Source organism: Pholis gunnellus (genome assembly GCF_910591455.1).
Source record: "Pholis gunnellus genome assembly, chromosome: 12".
Taxonomy (NCBI): domain Eukaryota; kingdom Metazoa; phylum Chordata; class Actinopteri; order Perciformes; family Pholidae; genus Pholis; species Pholis gunnellus.
The window spans coordinates 21,005,310-21,031,879 of record NC_136539.1 but is presented as its reverse complement, the minus strand read 5'-3'; the positions used below and the strand labels follow the sequence as shown (position 1 = coordinate 21,031,879).

Sequence of the window (26,570 nt, the reverse complement as noted above, 5' to 3'; positions counted from 1 at the left end):
TCTCTTCAAAAAATAAAAACAAAAAAAGGTAGTTGATGCATTAAAACGACATCTCTGAAGAACTTCATCCGTTACAGAGAGAAGCAGGTGCGTTGCCAGTACCATGTAAAGAAAGTAACTGTGGAATATTTAATACTTTAAAATGTTTGCATGATAAGACCTCAGATTAAACACAAGGAGTTACAACACTGAAAAGCTTCCCAATAGCAACAGAACTCTAAAAACCCTCCAGACCCTCCTCTGAGAAATACTATCTGTACACATGTTCTATCTCAGACAGTACTGTTGTATTACTGTCTGTACCAAAGTACACGGGAAAACTCCCTGATAAATATTCACAACCTGCCTCAGTCTATGAGAGAGGAGCTTTAACTGTTGACACACGAGAAGGAGGTAAGTGTGATGTGAAGGTGTTGAGAAGAGACGACTGGACATAAAAAAAATGTGTTAAACTGAAATAATTAAAATTGTAAGATGTGTGAGCTGGTTTGACAAAGTGGAGCCCCGTTCCCTCATTTCACCACCGGTGTTGTGCAGAAATCTGTGCTTGTGCTTTATAGTGCGATTTCCCATGAGCACCTGAACTGACCTACAAAACGAGAGATGGATTTAAATACGCTTTAAGTGTTTCCCTCCCCAACAAGTCGATGTAAAGTGTGGACAAAGATCTAAATAATACCTCATTCTCATTATGGCTTCGTTAAAAACATTTTCTTTTTAAAAAGTGCTGAGTTCTTCTACATTAAAAGTCTGTTAAAAAGAAGGGGATCACGAACACGATGGTTTATGAACAGTCTGGACTTCCACCGCGTTCAGGTGATTTCTCCTTCAGTAATCCAACAAAGTTTTCAAAATCCTCAACTTTAGTCCGCGTCCAAAACCTGCTCACATGCAGGTGACTTCAGCTTTGCCCTCTTCCTGCTCGAAGCCACCTTCCTCCAGGTGGGACAGGGCGCTAGAAAACCCCCCGCTGGGATACCCCCCGCTGGGATACCCTCCTCCGAACACCGGGAATCCCCCGATGCCCCCGGCGGTCGGAGACAGCTCCTCCTCCGGAGGGACGGGGCTGCTGACCGCTCGACTCACGGAGCGACTGGACACGTCGCTGTGCAACGATAGAACCTGGACGGACACGGAGACAGGAGTCAGTACTTGTGTGCAATAAAGCACGAGTAATAAAAGGAGGGGCATGCTTTGTGAAGTGCAACCTCCACTTTGTCCACCAGGGTGCAGTGTAGCCACATAAATAGCTTTTTCACAGCAGGATTCTCTCTGTCAGACTTCCTTCATTAACAGATACTGACTGAAGAAATAATTGCCTTGTTTAACGCCAAAGTACCCAAAAAAATAATTATGTTTGGCAGGTTTACTCCTCATCAGTTGCCTCCTCCTCTCCTCACCTGGTTCCTCGTTTGTCCCGACGACGCCTGACCTCTGACCGGCCGCTGGAGAAACACAACCTGCTTCGTGGCCAGATTCCCATCGCTACACACACACACACACACACACACACACACACAAACACAGGGATGGTTAGCTCATGGAGCGGTGTTGGTGCAGAGCGGGCTGAGTCGTGGTTGTACCTACCTGTCGTGACGGATGATGGGAGTGGGCAGCACGCATGTGAGCAGCCACCCGAACTCAGCCAGAGTGTGAAGGAGAGGCCCGTAGTCCGTTTTCACATTGGTGCCCTGAGTGTAGACACAACATATACATATATATTACATAGGTATATTAAAGATAAGTCAGCTATTGAAGAAGGTAAACATGCCAGTGTCCAGTTATAAATACAGATATTTAACTATCTTGGCTCGGCTTCATGTCTTTCGTAGAGCCAGTATTTAAAGGGGTGGTTCCCTCAAAAGAAAGGTATTTAGCCCGGTCAGCTGTGTGTAGAAAGGCAGCTCTCTCATTCATTTGAATGGAGCCGGTCCATCGATCTGCTCTGACAAAACAACACAGGTGTCTTCCGGCAATTAAGTAGTCGGATTACTTTGCATCGTAATCGCCGTATTTCTGTTGTTTACCTCAAGATGTTTGTGACTGAAGATATAACAGCTGCAGCCGTGAGAACTTTCCAGAATATTGCAAAATCTTGTATATTGTGCACTGTTGGTTGAACTGACCCGTCACAATAAGACTTACTGCCCGCCCGATTGATTTCGTCAAAATGAGGCATGCATGCTTAAATATCTTGTAAGAAATGTGCCCATCTGCCATGTGGACTATTTCCTTACTTATCATCTTCATTTAATTATGGCTTTTATTTCTTATGGTTTTTTTTCAAACAATTGCATCATCTTCCCCAAACATTGTCCTAAACTGCTCCCTCGCTTGACACACACACACACACACACACACACACACACACCTCGATGACGGTCCACTGCTCGACGACGATGGTGTCGTTGGCAGGAGGAGAGGTGCTTCTCTCCTCGTACACAAACAATCCCTCCAGCGATCTGGGCACCGGTTCGCCTGAAACACACACAAAGTCCTTTTTAAAGTGTGTACAAGTGTTTATATTGTCATCTTTTATCATCATATATATAATAAACCACTTTTATAACACTGTTAGGAGGCAAATGAACGATACACAGCAAATCTTTTCAGTGCTGAAAGAGCGCAGAGGAAACATAACAGGGAGTGAATGTAATGGGTTGATAATGACCCAGTTATTTAAAAAATAGGTTAGACTCTGTGTGTGTGTGTGTGTGTGTGTGTGTGTTTTATAGCCTATTTATTTCAGGCCTCAGAGGTTTACGGACATGTCTGCTACTCCGCAGAGGAACAGGAAGTGAGGTCGCCGGGGTCGGGAAGACGACTCCAAATATAGACGTGGCGGGAGAGAGAAGAGGAGGGATCGTAGCCAAAACAGGAAGTGACTGAGTGTGTGTGTGTGTGTGTGTGTGTGTGTGTGAATCCCTGCTTTATGAGAATAATGTAAAAGGTAGAGATAGAAGGAGAAACACTGGTTGTTCTTAACTTTTTAAACATAAGGCCTTGTCTTCTTAATAAACATATGATGTGCTTGTAATGACGCAGTAAAGTGATACTAATGTAGCCAGCAGTATACAAAGTATTTAAAATTGGCTCCACGTTAATGAACTAACACATTAAAAAGCTTGTTAGTGATTTAAAACACTTTGAAAGCATTCAGCACAGTGAGTACTTTTACTTTTGATACTAGTATAGTACATTTAGCTGATAGTACTTTTACTTGTAATAGAGTATTTTTTTAGACTCTGATATTTCTACTTCTACCGAAGTACTCCAGACCAACCTTTGGGTGTGTCCCAGTAGACGAAGGAGTCCACCAACGACCAGCCTTTGCAGTAGTAGGCGGCAGTCAGCTCCAGCCAATCAGCTTCCAGGGAGCTGACCACCTGGCCCTTCCTGGAGACGCGCATGGAGAGCGCCCCCTGGTGGTACTGACAGGCCAGCGAGTCCAGAGGAGCACAGCCCGGAGCCCAGGAGTGGAAGAAGACCAGCAGCCTCAAGTCTGGAAGGAGGGCGGACGAGAAGAAATACTGAGACACTATATTTTAGAGGCAAATGTTGTACTTTATACCCATTAGTTACTTTTACTTAAAATATATTTTTATGTTCATACTTTTGTACTTTTATGTACTTAAATAATAACTAAATTGTGGTGTTGCTACTTGTATTTAAGTGCAAGTACTGCGTGTGTCTGCCACCACTGATTAATGGTTATTAGAATATTTATTATGAACACAGAATTCATCCACAGCGAGTGTCTCACCAGGACTGTAGGTGTTCTCCTCCAGCTCTCCGTCTCCGGGCGGAGTACGGGGGGGGGTGCGTGGAGGGGAGCGACAGCTCCTCTTGGGGCTGTGCACCCGGCCGTTGGTGATCCCGCTCACCTGCTGGAGGACCGAGCCAACGAATCGAACGCCCCCCCGAGCGCTGCTGTTCACCTGTTCCGGACAGAGAAACCCAGAGTCAGACACACATCTGGCTCAGCGTTACAGTAAAACCAGGCTGAGGACTTTATGCTCAACGGCACACAGGTAGAGGTGGAAAGTCACTGAAACCAGAAAATACTGGATAAGAAAAAATCCACACGTGAACTGAATTCATTGCTATTTTCAATGAGAATTAACTGAAATGATCACATATACCAGCTTTAAAACTATGATGGTTAAAATCCCCATGTTTACCAAAATAAGATTTGCCATCCAGCAGTTGACTTATTTGAGGGATTTTAGAGGAATGCAAGTATACATTATTATTATTTCTTTACTGCCTAAAACAATCTTCTGGAGACCCCTCTGATGGTTCATGGGACCTCTTGGAGGGGGCAGCTGACCCCTCAGGTTGGGACCCGCTGGACTGGAGTAACATTTAAAATGCAGCTTTTTAGTTTGCGGTGGATCTCACTGACCCTGTCGATGAGCGCTCGGACCGTGTCACCCGTCAGTGACTCTCCAGGTAACGGCCACTCCTCCACCTTCAACATCGGCACGCTGTAACACATGGACGCCATCTGCTTACTGAAAACACAGACAGACGGACCGTGAGACGAGTTCAGCGGTAACGTAGCCTGACGTTAAAGCTGTTCAGGTTCTGGATTTGAGTCCATCTGGAGGGTTCATAGTTCACTTGTAATTGTCACTGAGCTGCCGACACAGACACATAAATCATTTATAGGCTCAGCGGGGGTCGGCTACCGCCGACTGTCTGAGCAATTAACACAGAAGGTAAATAACAACTTAGGCAACTGAAGGGATGAAAGATCGTACACGACATACTGCATTTCTAACATGAAAGTGAGTTTTTGTAAAATAACGGTCACACAGAGTCAGCGGTGGAAGAAGTACCCATGTATAAGTAGAAGTCTTATATTCAAGATTTCACTGAAGTAAAACTATAAAAGTATTAACGGAAAAATGTACTTGAGGTATTAAAGTAAAAAATACTTGTATTGTGTAAAATGGTCCCTTTCAGACAGTAATATCATATATATATATATATATATATATATATATATATATATATATCATACTGGAATAGTATTATAATGTTTCAACACGAAAGCAGCATTTAAATGTTACAGCTGGTGACGGAGGGAGCACATTTATATACTTTAAATACTGTTGGATAGTTTAATATACAGCTCAGTCTTATATTTTATGGATTGATCATGCTTCGTTTCTAAAATCTAAATTCGTAGTAGGAGTAAAAAAGTACAATATTTTCCTCTGAAATGTACTGGAGTAAAAGGATAAAGTAGCATAAAATTGTATAAAGTAAAAATATCAAAAAAATTGTACTTAAGTACAATAGTTGAGTAAATGTCCTTAGTTACTCTCCACTACTGCATACTATTTCCCTTCTCTATAACATTGCATGAAAACACCCTCATTAACATTATTAATTCACCTCTACTGCCGTCTTATGAAATAAAAATCGTCATCACAGTTACAGTATCCCAACCAATCAAACCGCAGAGATCAGGGATGCTTCACCCCCATTGGCTGCTGTGGGGCCCCTGTTGTCGGGTGGATATCTAGCCAATAGAAGTCACGGTAGACCCGAGTCAAACCAAAACATAGTCTCCTCCAGGCACGCCAGTCTGACCCCCTACCGGGGCTGTGCATTAAATATGCAGCCGACTTCATCCATCATTCATCCATTTACTAGACAGTATGGAGGCGAACATGTGGCCACACAGTGGGGAGGCATGCGTGGCAGAGGGAGTGGAGTCACATACAACATGTACAGTATACCTCTCAAACTCATTTGATACTGTCAAGATATTCCATGTCTTTCTTACAGGGAGAACTCTTACCATCAGAAATGGGGTTCCACAGGGGTCTGTTATTGGACCATTGCCATTCAGTCTGCCTCTGATGCTAATGTAGCCAATGTTTCATATTTCCAATGGATTTTACTGCCCTTAAGAGGTGAAAAGTATCAAATATTTAACTTTAAGAATTTTAGAGGTTTGACGAGTTGAAAGGATGTAATATTTTACTAATTCTAGCAATTTTATATATCCCAAAAAAGCCCCTTTTAAGGATTTCAGAGTCCTACAAAAGGGAACATTTCAGTATTACATTTCATTTTTAGTCCTGAAAAGATGAACATACTCTGATAACGAGGAACGGGACAAATACAAATCTCCTACGGTATTGTCACACTTTTAATGCTCAGAGCATGGTGCACAGGACAGGAGTTGGGTTGAAATGTGCACCCCATTGTGCATGATCACAGGAATGTATCTGACAGTATCTCACATATTTTAGAGACTTTAATATGCAATATTTTAGAGTAGACCTTTGTCCTTTAGTTGTGTCAATCATTATGCAGATGATACAGCTTCATATGTCCCTATTTTACAGCACTAAAGAGGTATAAGTATCCAACATTTCACTTAAAGAATGTTATACGCTTGAAAAGGTGAACAGCTATTACACTATTCTAAAGATCGAAGGATTGAAAATATGAAAATATTTCCGTTTTTTAAGGATTTTAGTCAATCAGTTCTTGAATGAGTTCTTCAATATCCATTTTACAAAAGTGAAATTCAGTATTTCACTTTATTAAAAGCATTTAGATTCCTGAAAAGACAAAAACATCCAGTATTTGACGTATTTTAGAAACTTAAAGGCCGTAAAATGGGAAAATATCCAGTATTTCATATTTTAAAGGATTTTGGTAAATCAGTAAATCAATATACATTTTTATGCAGATGATAAAAATGTATTTGCCCCAGGGTCCACTCGAACCCAGACTCATGTTCTTCTTCAAGACTGCTGATTAAAGAAAGTTATAAATTAGTAAATAGGTGTAAACCTAAAATCATGAAAAGCAGCAAATCCTTCAACGTGAAGGTATTTCCAAAAGGCCCAAGTATAGTGGCAAGTATTCAAATTAGAACATTAGGGTTAAAGCTGAAAAGAGGGTTACAATTTGTGTACCTGGATCTGGGACGGGCCAGGATGGCTCGGTAGAGCAGGCTGAAGGGGAGCGAGCGGGTTCGACCCACAGACAGGATGATGGGGTGCAAGGCGGTCAGGACGTAGCCTTGTGTGTAGTAGGGCTGCAGGGCCTGGGGCAGCTCGGACAGCGAAGCCACATATTGCACCGTAGGACGACTACCTGCACCAACAGAGACACACAATAGGAGACAATTCAGTCAAATGTAGCCAGCTGGTTTATACAAGTTACTGCTGCCACCCCCCAAATGTGGACAAAGCTGAAAATGCCCTCATGTTCCAATCCATCACATAACACTGGTTTAGTGTTTCTTTTTTTAACAGTTCTTGTGAATTCAGTTAAAAGTGCAGATCAGTTGGTGTCATGACGCAGTTCATTGCCCTTTTGTAGCAGACTGTTAAAGCTCTGTCCTGTTTCTAAGCTCCCCATCCTCCATCAACAGCCCAAACACAGAGACAAACACAGAGACAGTGTTCGTTTAGTTATTGAGTGCTATATGTGACAACACAAAAAGCAGGAATCATTCATATTTAAGAAGCTGGAACCAGAAAATGTAGGAATGTTTTGCTTGAAAAATTACTTAAATTAATTTTAAGGGAAACACTGACACCCAGAAACTTGACTTTAATCACAAAACACCAGTTTTTGTTTTTAAATGTCTCTACTACAGCTACTGTACCATGGATGAAGATGTGTCTGTATTCATGTAAACATAGGACACCGTCCAGCACCCAAAACCATGAGCACTGTCTGGGAAAGTTTTCTTTTCCTTCCTGTGTAATGACTTGAACATCATTTTTCCACTGTTGCTACCAGAGACAGACAGACAGACAGACAGACAGACAGAAACACGTCAGATGATGATGATGGAGCATAGCATTTATTTGATAATTAATATTTAATTTCACTTATGCATCGTATTTTAGTTCAGCATCAGAGATGCTGCTATTTTTAGTAAGTTGTCACATATGGAGCCATTTATTAGACATCCTATGGCGTGTGAAACCGACATGTCAGCACCTTTACATCAAGTGTCCTGCAATATAAATATGTCAACGTTACAGATTTGGAAGCTTCTGGTCTGAGAGTTTTAATATCCTGAGTCCAGCTGTGTCAGACAGCTTCAAAGACTGATGACGGCCGTAAAAAAACAACCACCAACCCGGCATGTCGAGGGAAACACCAAACCACCCCGCTCTTACGTAAAGGATAGATATAGATATATATACACTTTGTATACACACACTGTAAATATGAATACACACACAAACTGTATGCATATTTTTAGCGCTGCTCCTCAAGCGGTTATGTCTGGTGTGTGTTTTTTTTACCCATTACTAAAAGTGTGGCTCTGAGACTGGAACAAGAAGAAATAGAGTATAATCTTCATGCTGCTGTGACATTATTTGGCTTATTTTCTTTTAGATTGAAGTGAAACAAAACATCAATTTAGTCCAATTATTAGTCTATAAAAACGTAGGAAAATAGTGAAGAATGCCCGTCTATTTTTGGATGTTTTGCATTTGTACTTTTACTCTTTCATTCTCTGCTCAGGTAGACATTAAGAGGATTTTGCAGACTTGAGGGAAGTACACACTTTAACAAAGATCACAGGTTGAGTCATCTAGTTTACTCGTTTCTCATTTCGGTTCACATGTTATCCATTTCCTCGCCCCTTTCAGAGGTATAAAGAGTGCACGGCGGGTTGTGAGGAGCTGGTACTGTGTTGCTGTTGTTTTTCCTTCAAAAACTCTGGCTGGAAATCCCTGTGACCATCACCGTACTTCCTGTGTCCACAAAGAGTGGCTGTTCACAGAGGGGCTTGGCTGTGTGCCCCATGAAAACACACACACACACACACACACACACACACACACACACACACACACACACACACACACACACACACACACACACACACACACACACACACACACACACACACACACACACACACACACACACACACACACACACACACACACACACACACACACACACAGTCCATTTAACGCATTTCGAGTTGTATGCGTCTGACAGCATTCCTCACTACAACCCCCCACATTCTCACGGACAAACACCCCAGAGATCCAGTCCACAGCTGACAGATCACTGCAGTCTCTGAATGGTTTGTCTGGCCGGCTCCATTATGAGACTGAAGACCACCAGAACCTCAATGAAACCACTAAAGCAAACGCCCGGCATTCCTGTGGGTGTAAATCCCACTCCAATAACACTTAAATATAGATTCAACACATGTTACATGTTGCAGCTGGTGGACAACGTCAATGCTTCACTGCAACTTTTAGGGCAACTTTCTTTTTCCTTCAGGAGGATGAAACAGAGCAACGTCTGGAGGGTCACGCTGAAAAAAAGCAGGCGACCACGCTGCAGATAATGGCTCCAAGGAGGACCATGATGTCATGCACACACACCTCCAAGCAAGGCTTTTGTTGCAGCCTTTTTGCTCGTCTCCTCCCCTGCTTTCAGGGGGGGGGGGGGGGCAGTCTTCGCACACCCCCCCCCTCCCCTCCCATCCTGCTGCCACCCGCCCCGTCAACCCGCACACTGAGGCCTCTGTTTAGTGATGTGTGGGAGAAAAAACTAAAGAGGAGGAGGAGGAGAGGAAGAGCTGAGGACTAGCAAAGAGGGTAAAAAAATAGGGTGGAGGAGGTTGGAGCTGGCAGGATGGGTGAGGGGGGGGGTTAAGGGGCTCAAGTGGAGTTGAGCAACAGCTGAGGGCACAGAGAAGGGGTGACAGAGCTGAGAGAATGGGAGGCGAAGGAGGGAGGAAGGAGCCAGACAGCAGTTACGAGATGGATTTTATGAGCCCGTTTGTGAATGGGAGAGAAGGTGTGAAAAGGAGAAAGCAGCCTGGCAACAAGGAGCCAAAAAAAACAAGAGTAACACTAGAAGGAAACAAGCACCTCTGTGAGAAAGCTTTGATGCCAACAAGCTAACGTCAGCACGCTCACAATTAGAGGTGTTCCGGTTCCCGACACTGATTCAGAAACCTCAACTACCGATCCGATACACGGCGTTATAAACATGTCGCTGTTTGACTGGAGGAATTTTCCAGTGTAAAATATTGCCAAATCACTGACATTTTGCAAGATTACAACATTACACCCTCCGCTAGCACCTACCAGATCCGTACTGCACATGTGCAGAGATGTGCGAATCGGCTAGTGAAGTAGGACGACTACCTGCATGGACGGAGACATGATCGTGAGGTAAAATGCACTTTATCTGGTTTATAAAGGTTAATGCCACGTGTACTTTAGGCTCCTAAATGTGCACAAAGCTGAAAATGCTCTCATGTTCTCAAAGCTCCAAAATGCTAAAAACATCCAAAACACCAGTTAAGCGTTTCTTTATTTTAACAGACGGCTTGTGAATTCAGTTGAAAAGTGCAGATTAGTTGGTGTCACGATGCAGTTCATTGCACTTCTGCAGCAGACTTGTTAATGCTTTGTACTATTTTGAGCACCTCCCACCTCCCCATCCTTCATCCCCACAGCCCAAAACACCAAGACATCGAGTCGACTATTATATGTGACAAAAGGAAAACTATATGAAGTTTTTCCTTCCCGATACCTGAGCGAGTGACACGTGTTGTTGTTGTTCCTGTGTAGCATTAATGAGCTGATAAATTCTATGATGTCATATTTGATCGGTGCACAGACTCGCCGTTACCCGATCCAGCATTTTAGGCTGCATCGTAGGTATTTCTGATGCTGGTATCGGATTAAACTCTGCTTTAGTTAAGCAGGTACGATGCCACATTCACGTCATATTGTTTTAATTAGATTTAGCAAACGAGTCAGAAAAACCATTCACGTCAGCCTCCGAGTTGTAATTCCCAGTCTGGGATATTGGGACTCCCAAAATGTCAGTAAAGCCTTCACCACTGGCAGTTACAGCTGCACCCAAATAAAATCCATTCAGCTGATTCAACAGAAAATATGCAGGTTTTTGTTTGCATCTGGAGTCACTTGTTTACATGCCGCTCAAAAACTGTAACATCGTTAAAGTAACCAATTTAGGCTATTTAATTATTTAAATAATGTAACTAAGAGGCTAGTAGTGAAGGTAACCCTGCATGAACACTTTATGGGTGCTTTAGTGATAAACCAAAATATTAGATAATTGACATATCATCCCCTTTTCAAGTAGATATGGTGAACTCGACGGCAAACAGTTGCTTTTTTACACATCTAGCAGTTACAACATAAATATTCATTGAGAGTAATTTTTTCTCTTTTAGCTCCTTTTTTGGACTCCACCAACTCCTGTGAGTTTCTTTAGCTGTTTAAATGTTCCACTAACTTTACAAGCTAGTTTCTAACTGTGTGTCTGCGGTTTGCTGCTGAGCAGGAAGTGTACAGTGGATTTATTAGAGCTTTTTCTCTGAAAATGACGCTATGAGAACTGAGAGATTGAACTAGAGCAGTATAAAACATGAGCTGAAACTCAAACCGACAAACTGAGTGCTGATTCGAGCTGATTCGAGAAGATATTCAACCCACCAATGTGGCCATCTCAGCTCAACATTAGCCGCATTAATGCCAATCAACTGGAATCAAAGATAATTGATTATTGAGTGCAAGTTTCCAGGTTTGTGCTGCCCTTCAAATCTCCTCTAAATGTAATAATGAAAGTACTGGATTTAATCTGAAATAATCCAGCATGTGCCGTTAGATTCCCAGATTAGACAGAGATTACGGAAAATCGCACTCATCCCTGAAAATAATGAGGAGTACTGGCCGACAGATAGATTCCCCTTTTACAATCCACACACTGAATCGATGCCTCGGTAGGTCAAACCACATCCAAACAAATCAGTCGCCATCTCTTGACGGATTAGAAGGTTTCATTTCATTTTCCTCAACAGTCTTCAGCCGAGTTCATCCGACCGTCGATGAATACACGTCGCCTCAGTTTAAGCCATCTCTTCCTCTGCAAATCCCTTTGTATCGTCCCCTTTATTCATCTAGTCCTGACCTGCCGTCGCTGTGCAACTTCTCCAATCATCCTCTGATCCCTGATTCCCTTCAGAGTCCACTTCAAGTCTTTGCATGACACCGCTCCGTGTGCAGGGAAGTAGAAGCCCGTCAGCCTCAGGCTTCAGGGTCGGAAATCATTTGTCGCAAGAGGAAACACGGGATTGTTATTGTCTTAATAGGAAAAAGTTTTCTTTAAAGAAATTTCACTTTAAGATAAGACAGAACTGTATTTATTCCAAGGGAAACTGTTGTGCAGCAGTCGCGGTATTAAATAGCAAATATGAAATATCGATAAAATATATACATGTAGAAATATCCACTTGTTTCCATAAGAATGCTGCAGCCATGCTAGCATCTCTGTAAGGCTGAGGGACAGCGGTGCGTTCAGGATAAATGGTACGGTCAGCATGCTAACAAGCTGATGCTAACCGTGATTAGCATCTCACTTCAGTAGCATGCCAACATTTGTGCTTATCATCTCTAAACACAAAGCACAGCTGAGGCTGATGGGAACGACATTAATTGTGCAGATCTTAATAAACCAAACTATTGAACAAGTAAAAAAGTTGACCTGATGCCGCTCGATGAAAAGTTAAAGGGTTGAAGTTATAATTCATCCACACGAGTGTGTGTACCAAACAATCCACTCAATTGTTGTTGAGATATTTTATTAAAAAAAACACAAATGTCAAACTGATAGCGGTGCAACAGGAAAAGTCAGACGATCACCAGAGTCAACAGGCTTCATCCTCTGGGGACCATGAACGTCCACAATGGATTCGCAACCCATCGAATCGTTGTGGAGATATTTAGTCAGGATCAAAGTGGTGGACCATCCGACCACAAAACAATAGAAAAACAGCTAAATCTCTTTAGCTTCATCCTTATTCTGGTCGGCAAACAACAAAACCGGTAAAGACAGAGCCAGGATACTCTTTATTGCTCTCGAGAAGCTTCTTCAACTCAACAAACAGTTTGTTTACTGGACCGAGCTTCAAAAGTAAGCAACACACGGTGAGCAGTTTGCAATGAAAAGATCAATACCTATATAAAGACCTCTTCAGGGTCCACATGATTTCTCGCTCTCACATGTGCAATGCAGCCATCAGTAATGAGCTCAGGGAAGTATTAGCCATTAGGTGCTTTGATGTGCTGCCTCTGGCTCCAGGCCTCCACGTCCAGTCTCCTCTCGGTCGGGAGTAAAAAACCAGGCCAAGCTGCCCTGCTATACCGGGCACAGCAACGGGACATACAACGGGGATGGTGTGTGTGTGTGTGTGAGATGAGGCAGATTAAAGTGAGAGTTGTGACAGTAGCTCAGTGTCTGTCCTAGAAACACTTCATCGTTTCAAGGAGAAGCAAGGCCAGAGAAGGGTGGAGTGGTGTGGGGAGTGATATTCTTATAACGGCATCCTGGTTTACTATAAACTGTAGTGATCAGCATTTTTTTTGATTTTGAGTCGGCTTCTTTAAATAAAAAAAAGGGTGGTGCAGGTGCTGGAAACTTGCCTGAACAAAATAAACATCACAGGAAAAAAAAGATATGCATCAAGAAGATATGTGAGGCATCTGTCGGCCAGCTGCTTGTCAGGAATGGCATGTGCTGACAGATGTGTTATTCTTTTCCAAAACATACAGACTACTGAGTCTTTACACCTCCTCCTTTAACAAACTCATTCAGCCCATTAAAGCTGGAAAGTTTAGTGTTAAATCACACAACATGCTGCGGGGACAAAACCTGTGACTTCCATGCTCAAACTGAAAGCAAACACAGAACTTCCAATTGTTTTGTCCATTGACAATTCCAATAACGTTTCTTCAAACAACATGGCTGCATCTTCAACACCTTTGTTGTGACTTTTATGTCACAACAGACTACTCACTACATTTCATAACCAGGTGGCAACCCCCAGGTCTGAAAAGTGAAGCCAATGCTGAAGTGTCTTAAAGCTGCATTCTCTCTAATGTCCACCAGGGGGCGACTCCTCTGGTTGTATAGAAGTCTATGAGAAAATGACTCTACTTCTCTCTTGATTTATTACCTCAGTAAACATTGCAAACATGAGTTTATGGTCTCAATCTCTAGTTTCAAGTCTTCTTCAATACAGCATGATGTTCATTTAGTAAATTATGGTCCATTTAGAGTCAAACAGACCACAAAGCAGGGGATGCTTTAGGGCGGGGCTACCTTGTTATTGACAGGACGCTACCGGAGCCGTATACAACGTCTCTACCACGGCGTCCTCCAGTCCAAATACCGTCACTTCCGTTCACTGGTTGCAAAAATCCAAGATGGCGACGGCCAAATAGCCGAACTCGAGGCTTCAAAAACCACAATCCGCAAATCACAAACCAATGGGTGACATTACGACGACTACGTCCACTTTTTGTATACAACCTATGTTTTTAACGAATCTTTTAACAGCAGCCTTGTTGGATATCGGACCGTAGAACTGCTCAAACTGCAAGAAAACCAGCCAACAACCCAACCGATCGTCTGAAAAGCCAGATCATTTATAGCTTATGTGATTAATCAGGCGTTGTGACCTCAAACTGCACGTCAACTGACAACCGATCCGGCTGAAATTTGTCCAGATTTAAAAATCAGACGGCTGCAACCAATTCCGGGGATAAAATCAATGTCTGATTGAATGACTTGATACACAATTAACCGTTTTTAACCACAGTGCAAATGTCCAAAACAAATCTGATATCATATCATTCATATTTTGTAGTCAACAGTGTTGATCAAATCATTTTCATTAAACTCGAGCCCCTCTTTGGTGCTCTTCACTCACTGAGTGTTTTTACACCTCGATTGAATCTGGGATCACATCACACATCCTCTCTTCCTCTCTGTCACGGAGGCAAAGGAAACCCTGCAGAGACTCATTTGGAGTGAGAACACAGTCTGGTTTAACGCCAGGAAAACACACGTTTTGTGCCACATTTTGTCTTTCATTTGGCAAGCAGCAACTTGACTGACTAAACCAAGATGTACTGTAGATAACGGCGGCCAATTTTATTCTTTAACCAAATCATAAAATGAGGCGTTTTAACACCGTTCTTACTCAAGCAAACGGTTTAGAGTCTCGTAAAAGACGGAGAGAAATGCCCGAGAGGATGCCAGCCATCACCAGACTGCACATGACTACTAGAGATTGGAATCACTCCGGTTTATCTTTAGCTGTGCCAATTACGGAGGCTTCACACTCAGAGAGAGGCATACTCACACATTTAGTCAGTGACGATCCAGCAGAGCCAGGAAGACGGGCTGAACAGTAAAACTGCATTTTTTGACATTAACTCTCGTGGGTAAAAATGCATGTTGTGTGCTGGATTTCTCTTTTCTTTCCTTCATAGAAAAGCAACTCGGGTGAGGAAATCACATGCAGCTGTGCTCTGATAATATATAATTCTTCAATGACTCGTGTGGAAGTATTCAAGGATGCTAAGTGACCGAATTTAGGCCGGTGAGCGCTGGTTTGATTAGTAGAGCGTGTCTGGCTCAGGATACAGCTGCAAACAACTCAGACTTAAAGTTTATATTCCAACAACACCGACTTCTAAAATTGGTTGCAAGGTCGGCAACTTTTGGTTGCCGAAACTAAAAATATGGCATTTTTAGCCGCCATTGTCTCTAAAACAGAAGCCCTGTGTGCACGCGAGTAAACGCATTTGCATTATAGTTACGTGCAGCCTAAAAGCAATATCACTGATGCAACAAATATCAGAAATATAGTTATTATGAGGTGCATGCTTTGCTGTTTGATGTCCGCTAAGACTTGGTTGCCAATTTCTCAAAAAGGCAACCCTTACCGCCGAGGCCTGCGACAGCGACTGCAATCTCGCCGTCTGGCTGTACGACTGAGCGCTAACGGACATTCCTTTAGCGACGTCTGATCACAAAGAGAAGCGTACGAGATGTGTTCCGACTACTGTTTGTTTAAGGTGGATCTAGACACAACCTATGACTCTCTCTCTCTCACACACACACACACACACACACACACACACAGAAGTACTGTATTTAGAAGTCTGGCTGACAGCAGAACCCATGACTCCCTGCTGATGACAGCCGCAAAGAATCCCAAAAAACCCCAAACACATGCAGCAGAGGAGCATTCACAAGCCAAACATTAGATGCTTATACGTCTGATGCTTATATTCACTTGAATGATGATTAAATATGTAAATTTAAATAAACCTTATATATCACAAGCTAATTGATAGAAATATTGAAGTTCAAAAGTTTAACTTTTATCAGATAAAGTATTGATAGGATAATAATAAACTCTAACTAGGAGGACGTATGACTACAGAAACACAATGCGGTTGCAGAGACGTGTCACAGAGCGGAGGTTCTTCATCGGATGAAGAGAATCCTTGAACTAAAAGACAAACAAGTGTTTATGATCTGCCGTTAACTGACTCGGGGAGTTAACATTGATTAGTGACAGGCGGCGTGAACACGCAAACTCAGCAGCGGCTATGAATTAGAAGCTGCTACTCAATGTTTTGTGGTGAGAATTTAATTCAATCAGGTTTGTGCTGGTGACAATTAGTGTCAGAGTTAGCTCATCCATGCATTTTGCCAAACCTCAGCGTCTGAACTCAGTCACTCACAGCTCAACCAATTTAATTATTTTATTTTCAATCTGGACCCGATCTTCTTCATGTTTCTGTGTCTAAGTGACTAATGGGGACAACATTTTTTTTAATTGGTCCAGTATTGAAGGAGAACGCTGCAGAAAAGCAGCCGCTAAAACGGATTGCAACGCAATCACAGTGGGCAACTTCTCCCCGTCAACGTATGTCAACTAAAAGTGTTTGTTTCTGCCACTGACAGGCTCAGAATGTTATCAGAAGTGTCTGACAACATTATAGAAAGAACCCTTGTCGGGGGGACAAAGTGTAGCAAAGTGTAGCTAAGTGTAGCTAAGTGTTATCTAAACGATTTTCAACGTCACGGCTGAATATTTAGCCGATTTCCAAAATGTGGATGGAACGCAAACTTTCGGAACGAGACTTCTCCAAAAACAAATTGTTGTCCCCATTAGTCACTTAGACACAAAAGATGGTAAAATAAAGACGTTAAGACGGAGAGTCACATAACGACTATCGAGCTGATTATGAATATGATTTGTGCATGACGACCAAGTTGCACTGGGTCTGTACAAATGTCACACTGCATACAAAACAGTCCAAACTGCTGGTTGGCGTCCATGTTTGTTTCCTCACTGCAGACCGACGGTCCAGCGTGTCGTCTGGTGTATTCACTCAGCCGTAAGGTTCACGCTCCTTCACAACAATCTGTGCAAGCTGGTGGAAGCCATCTCCATGTGTGGTTTGTCCGGCCTTGGGCTCTGGACAGTCGTGGTGGACATTTTTTCAATATTTTTAAAAGGCACTTTTAAGGCAAAAGATTATCCGTTAATAAAAGAAAAAACATGGTTGGTCTACATGATGGGGTCTAATGCAGACAGGACCGGATCCACGCTGAGTGGTCGGACCATCCTGAAGTCATTACGTACTTTACTTTCCTGACCCTGACCCCTAATTTTGGAAAGCAGCACTTTCCTCCATGATTCATTAACGTGCCCGGCCTGCTGTTTACATGCTCGGCTCCCATTCAGGACTTAATCACCATTTCCTTCCAAATAGGTCACAGTCACAACAGCCAGTCTGAGGACCAGATGAAGGGATTATCCCCGGAAAAAATAATGTCTCTCAGCCATCTGAGATTATCACACATGCTCATATTATATTCCATATCACAGCAGGTGGGGGGTTCTCTCTGCATTCTGCTGCATGGAAAGTGTGTGTGTGTGTGTGTGTGTGTGTGTGTGTGTGTGTGTGTGTGCCAAGGAAAGAAGGCAGTGACCTATTTCTAGATACCCTGAACCAACAGTCTGTTGCTAGAAGTTCAGTTTGATGCTGTAACGCTGCACACATTTAGTTTGAAAGGGCTTTAAAAGTTCCATAGAGTCACATTTAAATAAAACATTAACATGACGTTCCAATACAACTACCATAAACAGGGTGTCTGCTATTCAAGAGACTTTTTTTTAAGGCCAAATTGTTGCAATTGTTCTTTGAAATGTCAGAAAACAAGACAATACAATCACAATGTCCTAAAGTCCAAGCTCACATATTTAAATGTATTGTTTTGTCCAAACAAAAAGCCCCAAAAGTCAAACATGTTGAATTTATAATGACACAAAAATAGAAAAGAGCATCAAATCTTCACACTGGAGAAGCTGGAACCCGCAAATGTTTTGGGTTTTAGATTTTCTTTTGGTTTGAAATGTCACAGAAATTAGTTTCAGACTTTCTTTTGTTCAATTAATCAACAAATCATTAAAGCACTTGTTTTGTTTGACCAACAGTCCAACACTTAAACATAATATATCTTTTAAACTGAAAAGCAGCTTGAACGAGGAGATTCTTCAATCAATTAACGACTTAATTGATTAATCAGTTAATTGTTTTGTCCATTTTGTAATCGTTTTAATTGATTAATTGAATTGTTCCAGATAAAACACTGTTATTATGGTGAGCAGTTAGTTCTGTCTTGGTATAAATTGGTAAAAATATTTAAAGAATCTCGTCCTACCTTCCAGGCTGAAGTCCAGCAGCACGTACTCATACACCGTCTCCGTTTTGGTCTCCACCTGAGGTCTCTTCAGGGTGGAGTAGATCTTCCCGGGGCTGCTGTCCTCCGGGTCTTCCAGTTTCCGCAAGCCGCAGCCCATGGCCTCCGAGGCGGGGTGGGAAGGAACGGACAGCCGCTCGCCGAGCGCGGTGGGAGCACCGGGAGTAGGAGGAGGAGGAGCAGACAGATTCTCTTCTTTGAGCGCTTCAACTTTTTTTAACGGGACCGCTCCATCACCTCCTCGGTCCTCCCCTTTAATCCCTCCGACTGTGCACCGGTAATCAGCGGAAACCCTCCGGTTAACGGAGAGGAGATTATTGTCATGAAGCGGTAGTTTCTTGAGAAAAGTGTCCCGCTGATGTGGCTGCAGGTCTGAAGCGTGGAGAGGAGGAGCCGCTCTCTCTCTCTCTCTCTCTGGGAAAAATAAAAAAGTTTCCTCCACAATCAAAACGGCAAGGATACTACAACTTCCTGTCGACATTTCAAAATAAAGTTTTATTGAACTCAGCGGTGGAGGAAGTAATCTTAATAAATTAAAAGTACTAATACCACACTGTAAAAATACTTAGATTTGTAATGTAAGTATAATAAGGAAAATAAACCTAAAGTCAAAGTAGGCCTAATACTGTTAATTGTCCCCTGTGACTTTTCCACTATTATATATAATAGAATTTTATTGTTATTATTATAAAACAGGATTTTTCAGTTGTAGTTAGTTGATTTTGTTAGTTGTTTGTTCACCCAACAGCCCATTATTAAAATAAATTGTATTAATTACAATCTTAACATTTGAAGCTGTGAATGTTTGGCATCCTTGTATAGAAAATGAATTTTCTGTCAACCTGACTAAGTGATTAATTGACTCATCTTTTCAGCTGTACTTCACATGTTTTGTGTGCAAAATGTCTAAATTAACGGGTAGGTAGAGCTGTCAAAACATTTATTTTTTAATTTGTTAGTTTATTTGTCAATGAACAATGACAAAGACAATGAAAAATACAAATATTGTAACATAAAACATACAATAAAGGAGTTTAAATGCATCATACACATCATTGCAGCAGTCATATTAACATAGAAACATCAAATATACACTAAATCTATCTATTCTATACATTGTGCTGCTAATACATACTTTTACATAATTCAGGTTTTGAATGCAGGACTTTTACTTGTAGTGGAGTATTTTCACTATCTGAATACTAGCTGGAGCCACTGAGGACGAAACGTTTCACTACAATCACTAAATATTTCTACTGCTCTCAGCCATCTGCCCCCTGCTCTCTTCGCTGAGCTTAATTACCAGTGAGTAATTCCATCGGTGACCGTTCATCACGTGGTTCCGTCAGACTGTATCAGGATTTACTTCCTTCATTTGTGGTCTTTGTAACTTAAAACTCTGACTGCTGCCACGGTTCTTTTCAATGACTGTTCTCATGTTATCTAATGAACCTGTAACGACATCCGGACCAAACAGCGAGGTCGAGCCAGTGACCCCCGCACACACACACACACACACACACACACACACACACACACTCCTTAATACTGCTGACCTCTGACCTCTGCCGCTCACTGATTTCCACTTAAGACCATTTCAAGTACGGAGTTGAAGACTGATGCACAGCAGGTGGCCAAGCACACTCACTCCATATGAGGTCCCTCATTAGTGATGGAGAGATGCACATCAAAGTGTTTGAGTCACAACCAGAATCTCTCTCTCTGTTTACTTGTCTCAATGTTTTCATCAAGATACAAACTTACAATTGAGTCCTTGTTTCATGTTCAGAAAATGATAGTTTTTTGTTGTTGTGTTTGTTACTTACATCCTGGATAAATCTCCTAAAGACATGTTGTACATCTGTCTTTCTGCTCCTTTTTTCCCAGATGTTAGATGATGTTTATTGGCGGAGTGCAGTTAGTGACAGTGTGGGCTCCATGGTTTTTTTTGTGGCTTTTTCTACAAATGTCCAGCAACACGTGCTCACAGTCTTTTCAAAATAAATGTCCGTCTTCACAGGAAACAACTTAGTTAGGTTCAGGAAAAGGTTGTGATTTGGGTTAAAAAAAACTAAGTTACTCGTACTAGTAATTGTAACTTAAGTATGGAGGTTACGTGAGAACTAAATCAACAAAGACTTCTCGTTTCACAAGTGGCACGAACGGTGGTCTCCTGGAGGATAGACGGGTTTTTGTTGGACCCATCCAGCTCCCCTCCCGCCGTCCCTGTGTGACTTGTTGACATCTTTATACTTCCTGGTTCATGAATATCCTCACTTCACAAAAATGTCCTGAAGGTCTAAAATTCAAGTTGGTCCTCACAAAGAAAGCTGTGCAAGTACACACACACACACAACCACACACACACACACACACACACACACACACACACACACACATTGATGTGGGTACTAAAGTCAGAGTGGCAGCTGAGGCTTTGAGCCAGTAACGCCAGCTGCATACCCTCATGCAAAAACCACTGCCAGGTGCTGCCTGTCTCTCTCTCTCACACACACACACACACACACACACACACACACACACACACACACACACACGCACACACACACCACTCGTATCCATTTCAGCTCTCCACTAATTGCTCATCTGGTCTCATTGTTGAGGACTTTAGAAAGATAATTGTTCGTGAGCGGTTGGTTTCATTGTATCAGACCTTTAAACCTCCTGATTTAATATACAAGATATTAATTAATGTAGATAATGAAACATATCAGAAGCGTTTGGTTAATAACAACACTCATTATTATTCTTTGATTAATGTACGATTTCCTGTCTGACGATTTCAGCCACATAAACATTTATTTTGTCTGAATGAATGACAGGAAGTAGAAGAGGAGGAGAGGAGGAGAGGAGGTGAGGAGGAGAGGACGCAGCTGGTGGATGAGACGCATTATCAGCGGAAAAGTGGACAGAAGTGGAAATCCTAAAATTATTTACTGCATAAACGCTGCATATCTCTTTGTTGTGTACGTCCACCTGGCCGCTGTGCAGCACAAACACCTGCAGGTCTGCTTGATCCAATTCCTGACTTTAGGTCCCGCTAGCATTTATAACAAATAGTTATATAATGTAGTTGTAAGCAGATGTTCGTGTTTATTAATGTCTCTGTTAACAGTTTAAACTCCTCCTGTGGGCATCTAGAAGCAGAGGCTGCTCTAGTGAATGACAACATGATCAAATGTATTTGTAACAATATAAAACATGTCTTTATATCGCAAATACGGTAGATTTATAGAGACTTAAAATGTCCTAAAAGCTGCTTACAACTATATTATAATGTGCTATAAACCATTTATTATTTGTTTGTTTACTGCTTAGAAATCCTAATTAGGGGACTAATGTAAAGTTTTGCCCAATTTTGACAAATAACAAATATCTTACAGTGTGCAAACTTTCTGTATGGTGGAGACTAACGAAGCGAATGTACTTAATGTACTGTACTTTTCAAGGTACTTGTACTCTACTTGAGTATTTCCTTTTGAAGTGATGAACACATTAATACATCACTAATCGTAAACCAACAATTAAATATACATTATTCTGAAATAAGGGCACAGATTTTAAGATATCACCATGAGAGGTCCCCACTTCATTACTGACTTTAAGAAAATCATTTTGATGTTTTACAAGTTTTCTGAAATGTTTTGTTTCAATATGCAAATGAGGCATTCTGTTATTAAGTTTATGCTAATGTTCAAACATTTCCAGAACAGAAATCTGAACTTTGGATGAAGCCAGGTTCAAAATTATTGTTTCATTTTGTGACTTATTAGAGTCAAAGGTTTGGGATTTCTGTTTGTATTACTCATAAATCAGAAATACTGTTAACAGCCATAAAAATGCAGAACACACACACACACACACACACACACACACACACACACACACACACACACACACACACACACACACACACACACACACACACACACACACACACACACACATAATACACACATAATAATAATGCTTGCTAAAATAACTCCATAAACCGGGCCTCCAGCAGGAAACCACTATCATTCAGGAGCTCCACCCGTCCGAGACGCACCGGGAAGGAAACCCGGGGCCCTCCTTCACTAAACACAGACAGTCAGTGAGGAAGTGATGAGTTTATAGAGCAGTACATTAAACACTAATGACGACCTCAGTGTCCTCTCAGCTTTCATTCATAACGTCAAAGAGAAGATCAGAGAAGATGCTCAGGGAGCTGTTTAACATTTAATGTGTGACACCTTTTTATTATTCATTATCTAATCTTTTTTTTAAATGTTATTACAGTTTATTAATATGCTGCATAGATTTTGTGTATATATACATATGTGTATTATTGTTAACAGATGTATATACTTGTATAAAAGTCTAAATGTCTGCAGTGAAAAACAGCTACCTGCAGATTATTAAATAAATAAAGCATGATAAACGAACAGGGGATGACGGGCTGTGAGAGCTCACCGGTCTATGTTGATTCATGTGGTGATGGCGCCACCTAGTGGTGACCAGTGTTATAGAGGAGGAGGGAGGAGGAGGGAGGAGGGAGGAGGGAGGAAGGAAGAGGTCTCCACTGAAGCTGAACATGCTCAGTTTCAATGTTTGTACTTTTCTTTTCTTTTCTTTTTTTAATTTCTTCATACTTTACTTTCTTAATACTTCTACTTCACCAGAGTTTAGCAGGATTGTACTTTTTGTCGCACTGCATTTATTTGACAGCTATAGTTTACCAACATTGAACCACCACTTAATGCATCATCATTAATAATCTAATAATACATAATAGAGTGCAACTTACCTATTCGTATTCAGTACTTGTATTTCTAGTACTACTCTTTAATGCAGTATTTCTATAAAGTAGTATTGCTACTTTTACTATAAGTAAAGATTCTGAATTCTTTTTCCACTGAGACGCTTTTAAATCAAACTTCAAATAAACTCAATTCTCTGTGAACGCAGAGATTTGTGTTTGTTTCAGGTCTGTTAGCCAGTCTGTCATCTTTTGTCATTTAAACTGCTGTGAATCTTCTTTTGTGTTTCTATTGAATTTATCGACATCACATTTATTGATTACAATACAACTGAGCACCAGACTGCCCCAGGACCTGAAAAAATAAATTAGGATGTAGAGTAATCAAAATAAATAAGTAAATAAGTAAATAAGTAAATCAAATCTACTACTACTACTACCACTAATAATAATAATAATAATAATACAATTCTAGGGAGTTAAGTATTTTTAATACATTTTACTGTTGATTTGTGTCAATAATTTTAAAAGAACTTTCAATTATTTATTTTTCAAACACCAAGAACAGGTAGAGATCTTAATAATCTGCAGTTTTGTAAGGTATTCAGTCTTTTTGTCCTTTTTCCTGCAAATAAATTCCCCCAAAACAGTGTTGGGAAGTTGTTGTTTGTTGCTCTGAATCCTCTCATGTGTGTATATTACATGTTTAATGAGATCACAGCCTGTGTGCATTGATTCCGGGCAACATATCAACTATTTGAACATTAGTTAGTCTTTTGGTATCAACATGACCTTAAAATCAACAGGCAGCGGATGAAATATTGTCTAAAATAAGCCCCGGACAAAACAATGAAGGATTTGTGCTTCATCCTGTGTGCTGTTCACAGACCGGTTTAGTGAACAGAGGAGAGCTTTGGAGGGCAGGTGTGAGCTGCTGCTCTCACTTTGACCCAGGAGGGCGAGATTTACTAAACACTATGGGATATGTATGAGATCGGTACACAACACCTGTTCTTCCCTTATATGCAAATATTCCCCACGGAGCATCCTGAACACTTTGACATGCAGATATCCCCCCCCCCCCCCCCCCCCCCCCCCCCCACACACACACACACACATATAGGAACAGTGTGTGTGTGTAAGTGTGTGTGATGACCTGCCTGCAAACTTTGAGAGAAATATCCCCATTTGAGGAGAATTTAAGAGGAAGCTGATACAAGAATTTGCTCTTTAGAAACAAAACCGTGGACGTTGTTGATAATCTCGCGCCTGCTGATGTATTACCTCTAACGCTGTGGCTTAACAGTCACTGAGCCGGTGTAATTGAATGGAAAACAAAGAGATAAAAGGTTGATTAGCCACCCAGGTGGCGGATTACTGCGGCCTGCTTTACAAGCTAAATGTTTTATACAGCTGTCTGCATGAGTAACGGTAGAGTAAACGCAGGGAAAGTAGTGACAACTAATAACGCTTAATGTGGTCCAATAGAGACAGAAAAGTAAACTGAGGCGATGAGAGAGAGAGAGAGAGAGAGAGAGAGCGAGAGAGAGAGAGCAAGAGAGAGAGAGAGAGAGAGAGAGAGAGAGCGAGAGAGAGAGAGAGAGAGAGAATGTTTACATGAGACAGAGTTTGAGGAATAAGATGTCCTCTTCTTCAGCTGTTTTTCTTCAAGGTCCTGAGGAGACTATCAAACAGACCCAGCAGAGAACAGCCTGCACCTGACCACACCGAACATACTCCACATTTCACACATTTCACACACACGCACACACACGCACACACACGCACACACACACACACACACACACACACACACACACCGTTGGACCTGCGAAAGACTTTCTCACACCATGGTGGCAGCGTAGCATGAAGGCCCGAATTTCAGCAGCAGAGGGACGTTTGAAGATGGAGTCACATTCCTCTTTCACCCTGTGCTGATTTTTCTCCCACTCTTACGCTCTTATTTTGTCCCAAGTCGTACTTAACTGTGTCCTCACCTCGAAAAACCTTTTGTCCTTTTGCAGCGAGGCCGAGAGAAGTGGCATTTAAATGTCAAAGACTCAAATAAACAGGAAGCTGAATGTATCTCCATTTTTAACAGAAGTAACTTCATCATCTTCCTCGGGGAGATTTGTTTTTTGCCGGCAGCAGTGGGAGAAGAAGTATTCAGATATTTGACTCAAGTAAAAGTAGCAATACCACAGTGTAGAAATACTCTGTTACACGCAAAAGTCCTACATTCTAAAGTTTCGTACTTTATTTTATGCATTAGCATGAAAATATACTGTTATAAATAAATAAATGTTCATTTGAGGCTAATAAATATTAGATTATTGGATAATAACTATTGTTGCATTGATCTGTTCATCCCTTTAAAGCTGGTAAACATGGAGCTTGTTTTTACTACTTTACACTCTTCGGCCAAAGAAAGTCTGATTTATTCGACACATCTGTAAAACTGTTTCTCCACCAAGATTCACACAACAGCACAACTTTAAATCTTGTGTTTAACAGATGTGTGTTCAAACGTTTCTGGACAATAAATCATTCAGCATAAAAAAAGCATTAAAACAATTACTAATTGAGTAAAATGAATCTTTTGTCGACTAACAGACTAAGAGGGGGCGGCTCTACATATAATATAACATCCTAATTCATTTCTTAATTATATTTTGTATTATAAATCTGAACCTGCAAATTAACCACTAACTAAAACTATAGTGGGGTAAAAAAATAAAAACAGAAATTCTCAAATAAAGTACAATGTACTGAGTTACTTTCCACCACTTGATTTAAATCAGATCAGTGTTTTGTGCACTTTTTGTGGAAAGAAAGTATTCATCTAAGTACCTGAAATGTGTACTCAAGTACAGTACTTGAGTAAATGTACTTGCAATACATTAATACTTCTTCCAAGTTTATTTTCTTCTAATTAAATGCTCTACAGATTAACATAGAAACCTCAAGTGAATACTAAGTACAGTACAAAACACTACTTAGTTACGTTCCACTGCTGATGACAATTAACAACAAATCCAACAATATAAAGTGTGTCATGTGAGCACGTTAAGGTATTACGGTGTGAGGACTCAGGTAGATCAAACGGAATAATAAATACATATGAACATAGGACTATATAAACAAATAAATGTATTTGTGTGTATTTTATGTGGCAGCAGAATCTTCA

The 26,570-nt window shown here is 41.3% G+C and overlaps 1 protein-coding gene across 1 annotated transcript; it reads right to left on the bottom strand.

Moving 5' to 3' along the window:
• Positions 1 to 885: 885 nt before the first annotated feature.
• On the bottom strand, positions 886 to 18,940 carry rftn2 (raftlin family member 2; the record flags this gene model as incomplete). Its single annotated transcript, XM_079170652.1, has 9 exons — positions 18,586 to 18,940; positions 6,945 to 7,125; positions 4,406 to 4,514; positions 3,764 to 3,938; positions 3,284 to 3,502; positions 2,372 to 2,478; positions 1,588 to 1,691; positions 1,401 to 1,485; positions 886 to 1,122 (listed from the first exon to the last, which is right to left on the bottom strand). The coding sequence occupies exons 1-9, from the start codon at positions 18,722 to 18,724 to the stop codon at positions 886 to 888; spliced, it is 1,356 nt and encodes a 451-aa protein (XP_079026778.1). The 5' UTR covers positions 18,725 to 18,940.
• Between the last annotated feature and the right edge of the window lie 7,630 nt (positions 18,941 to 26,570).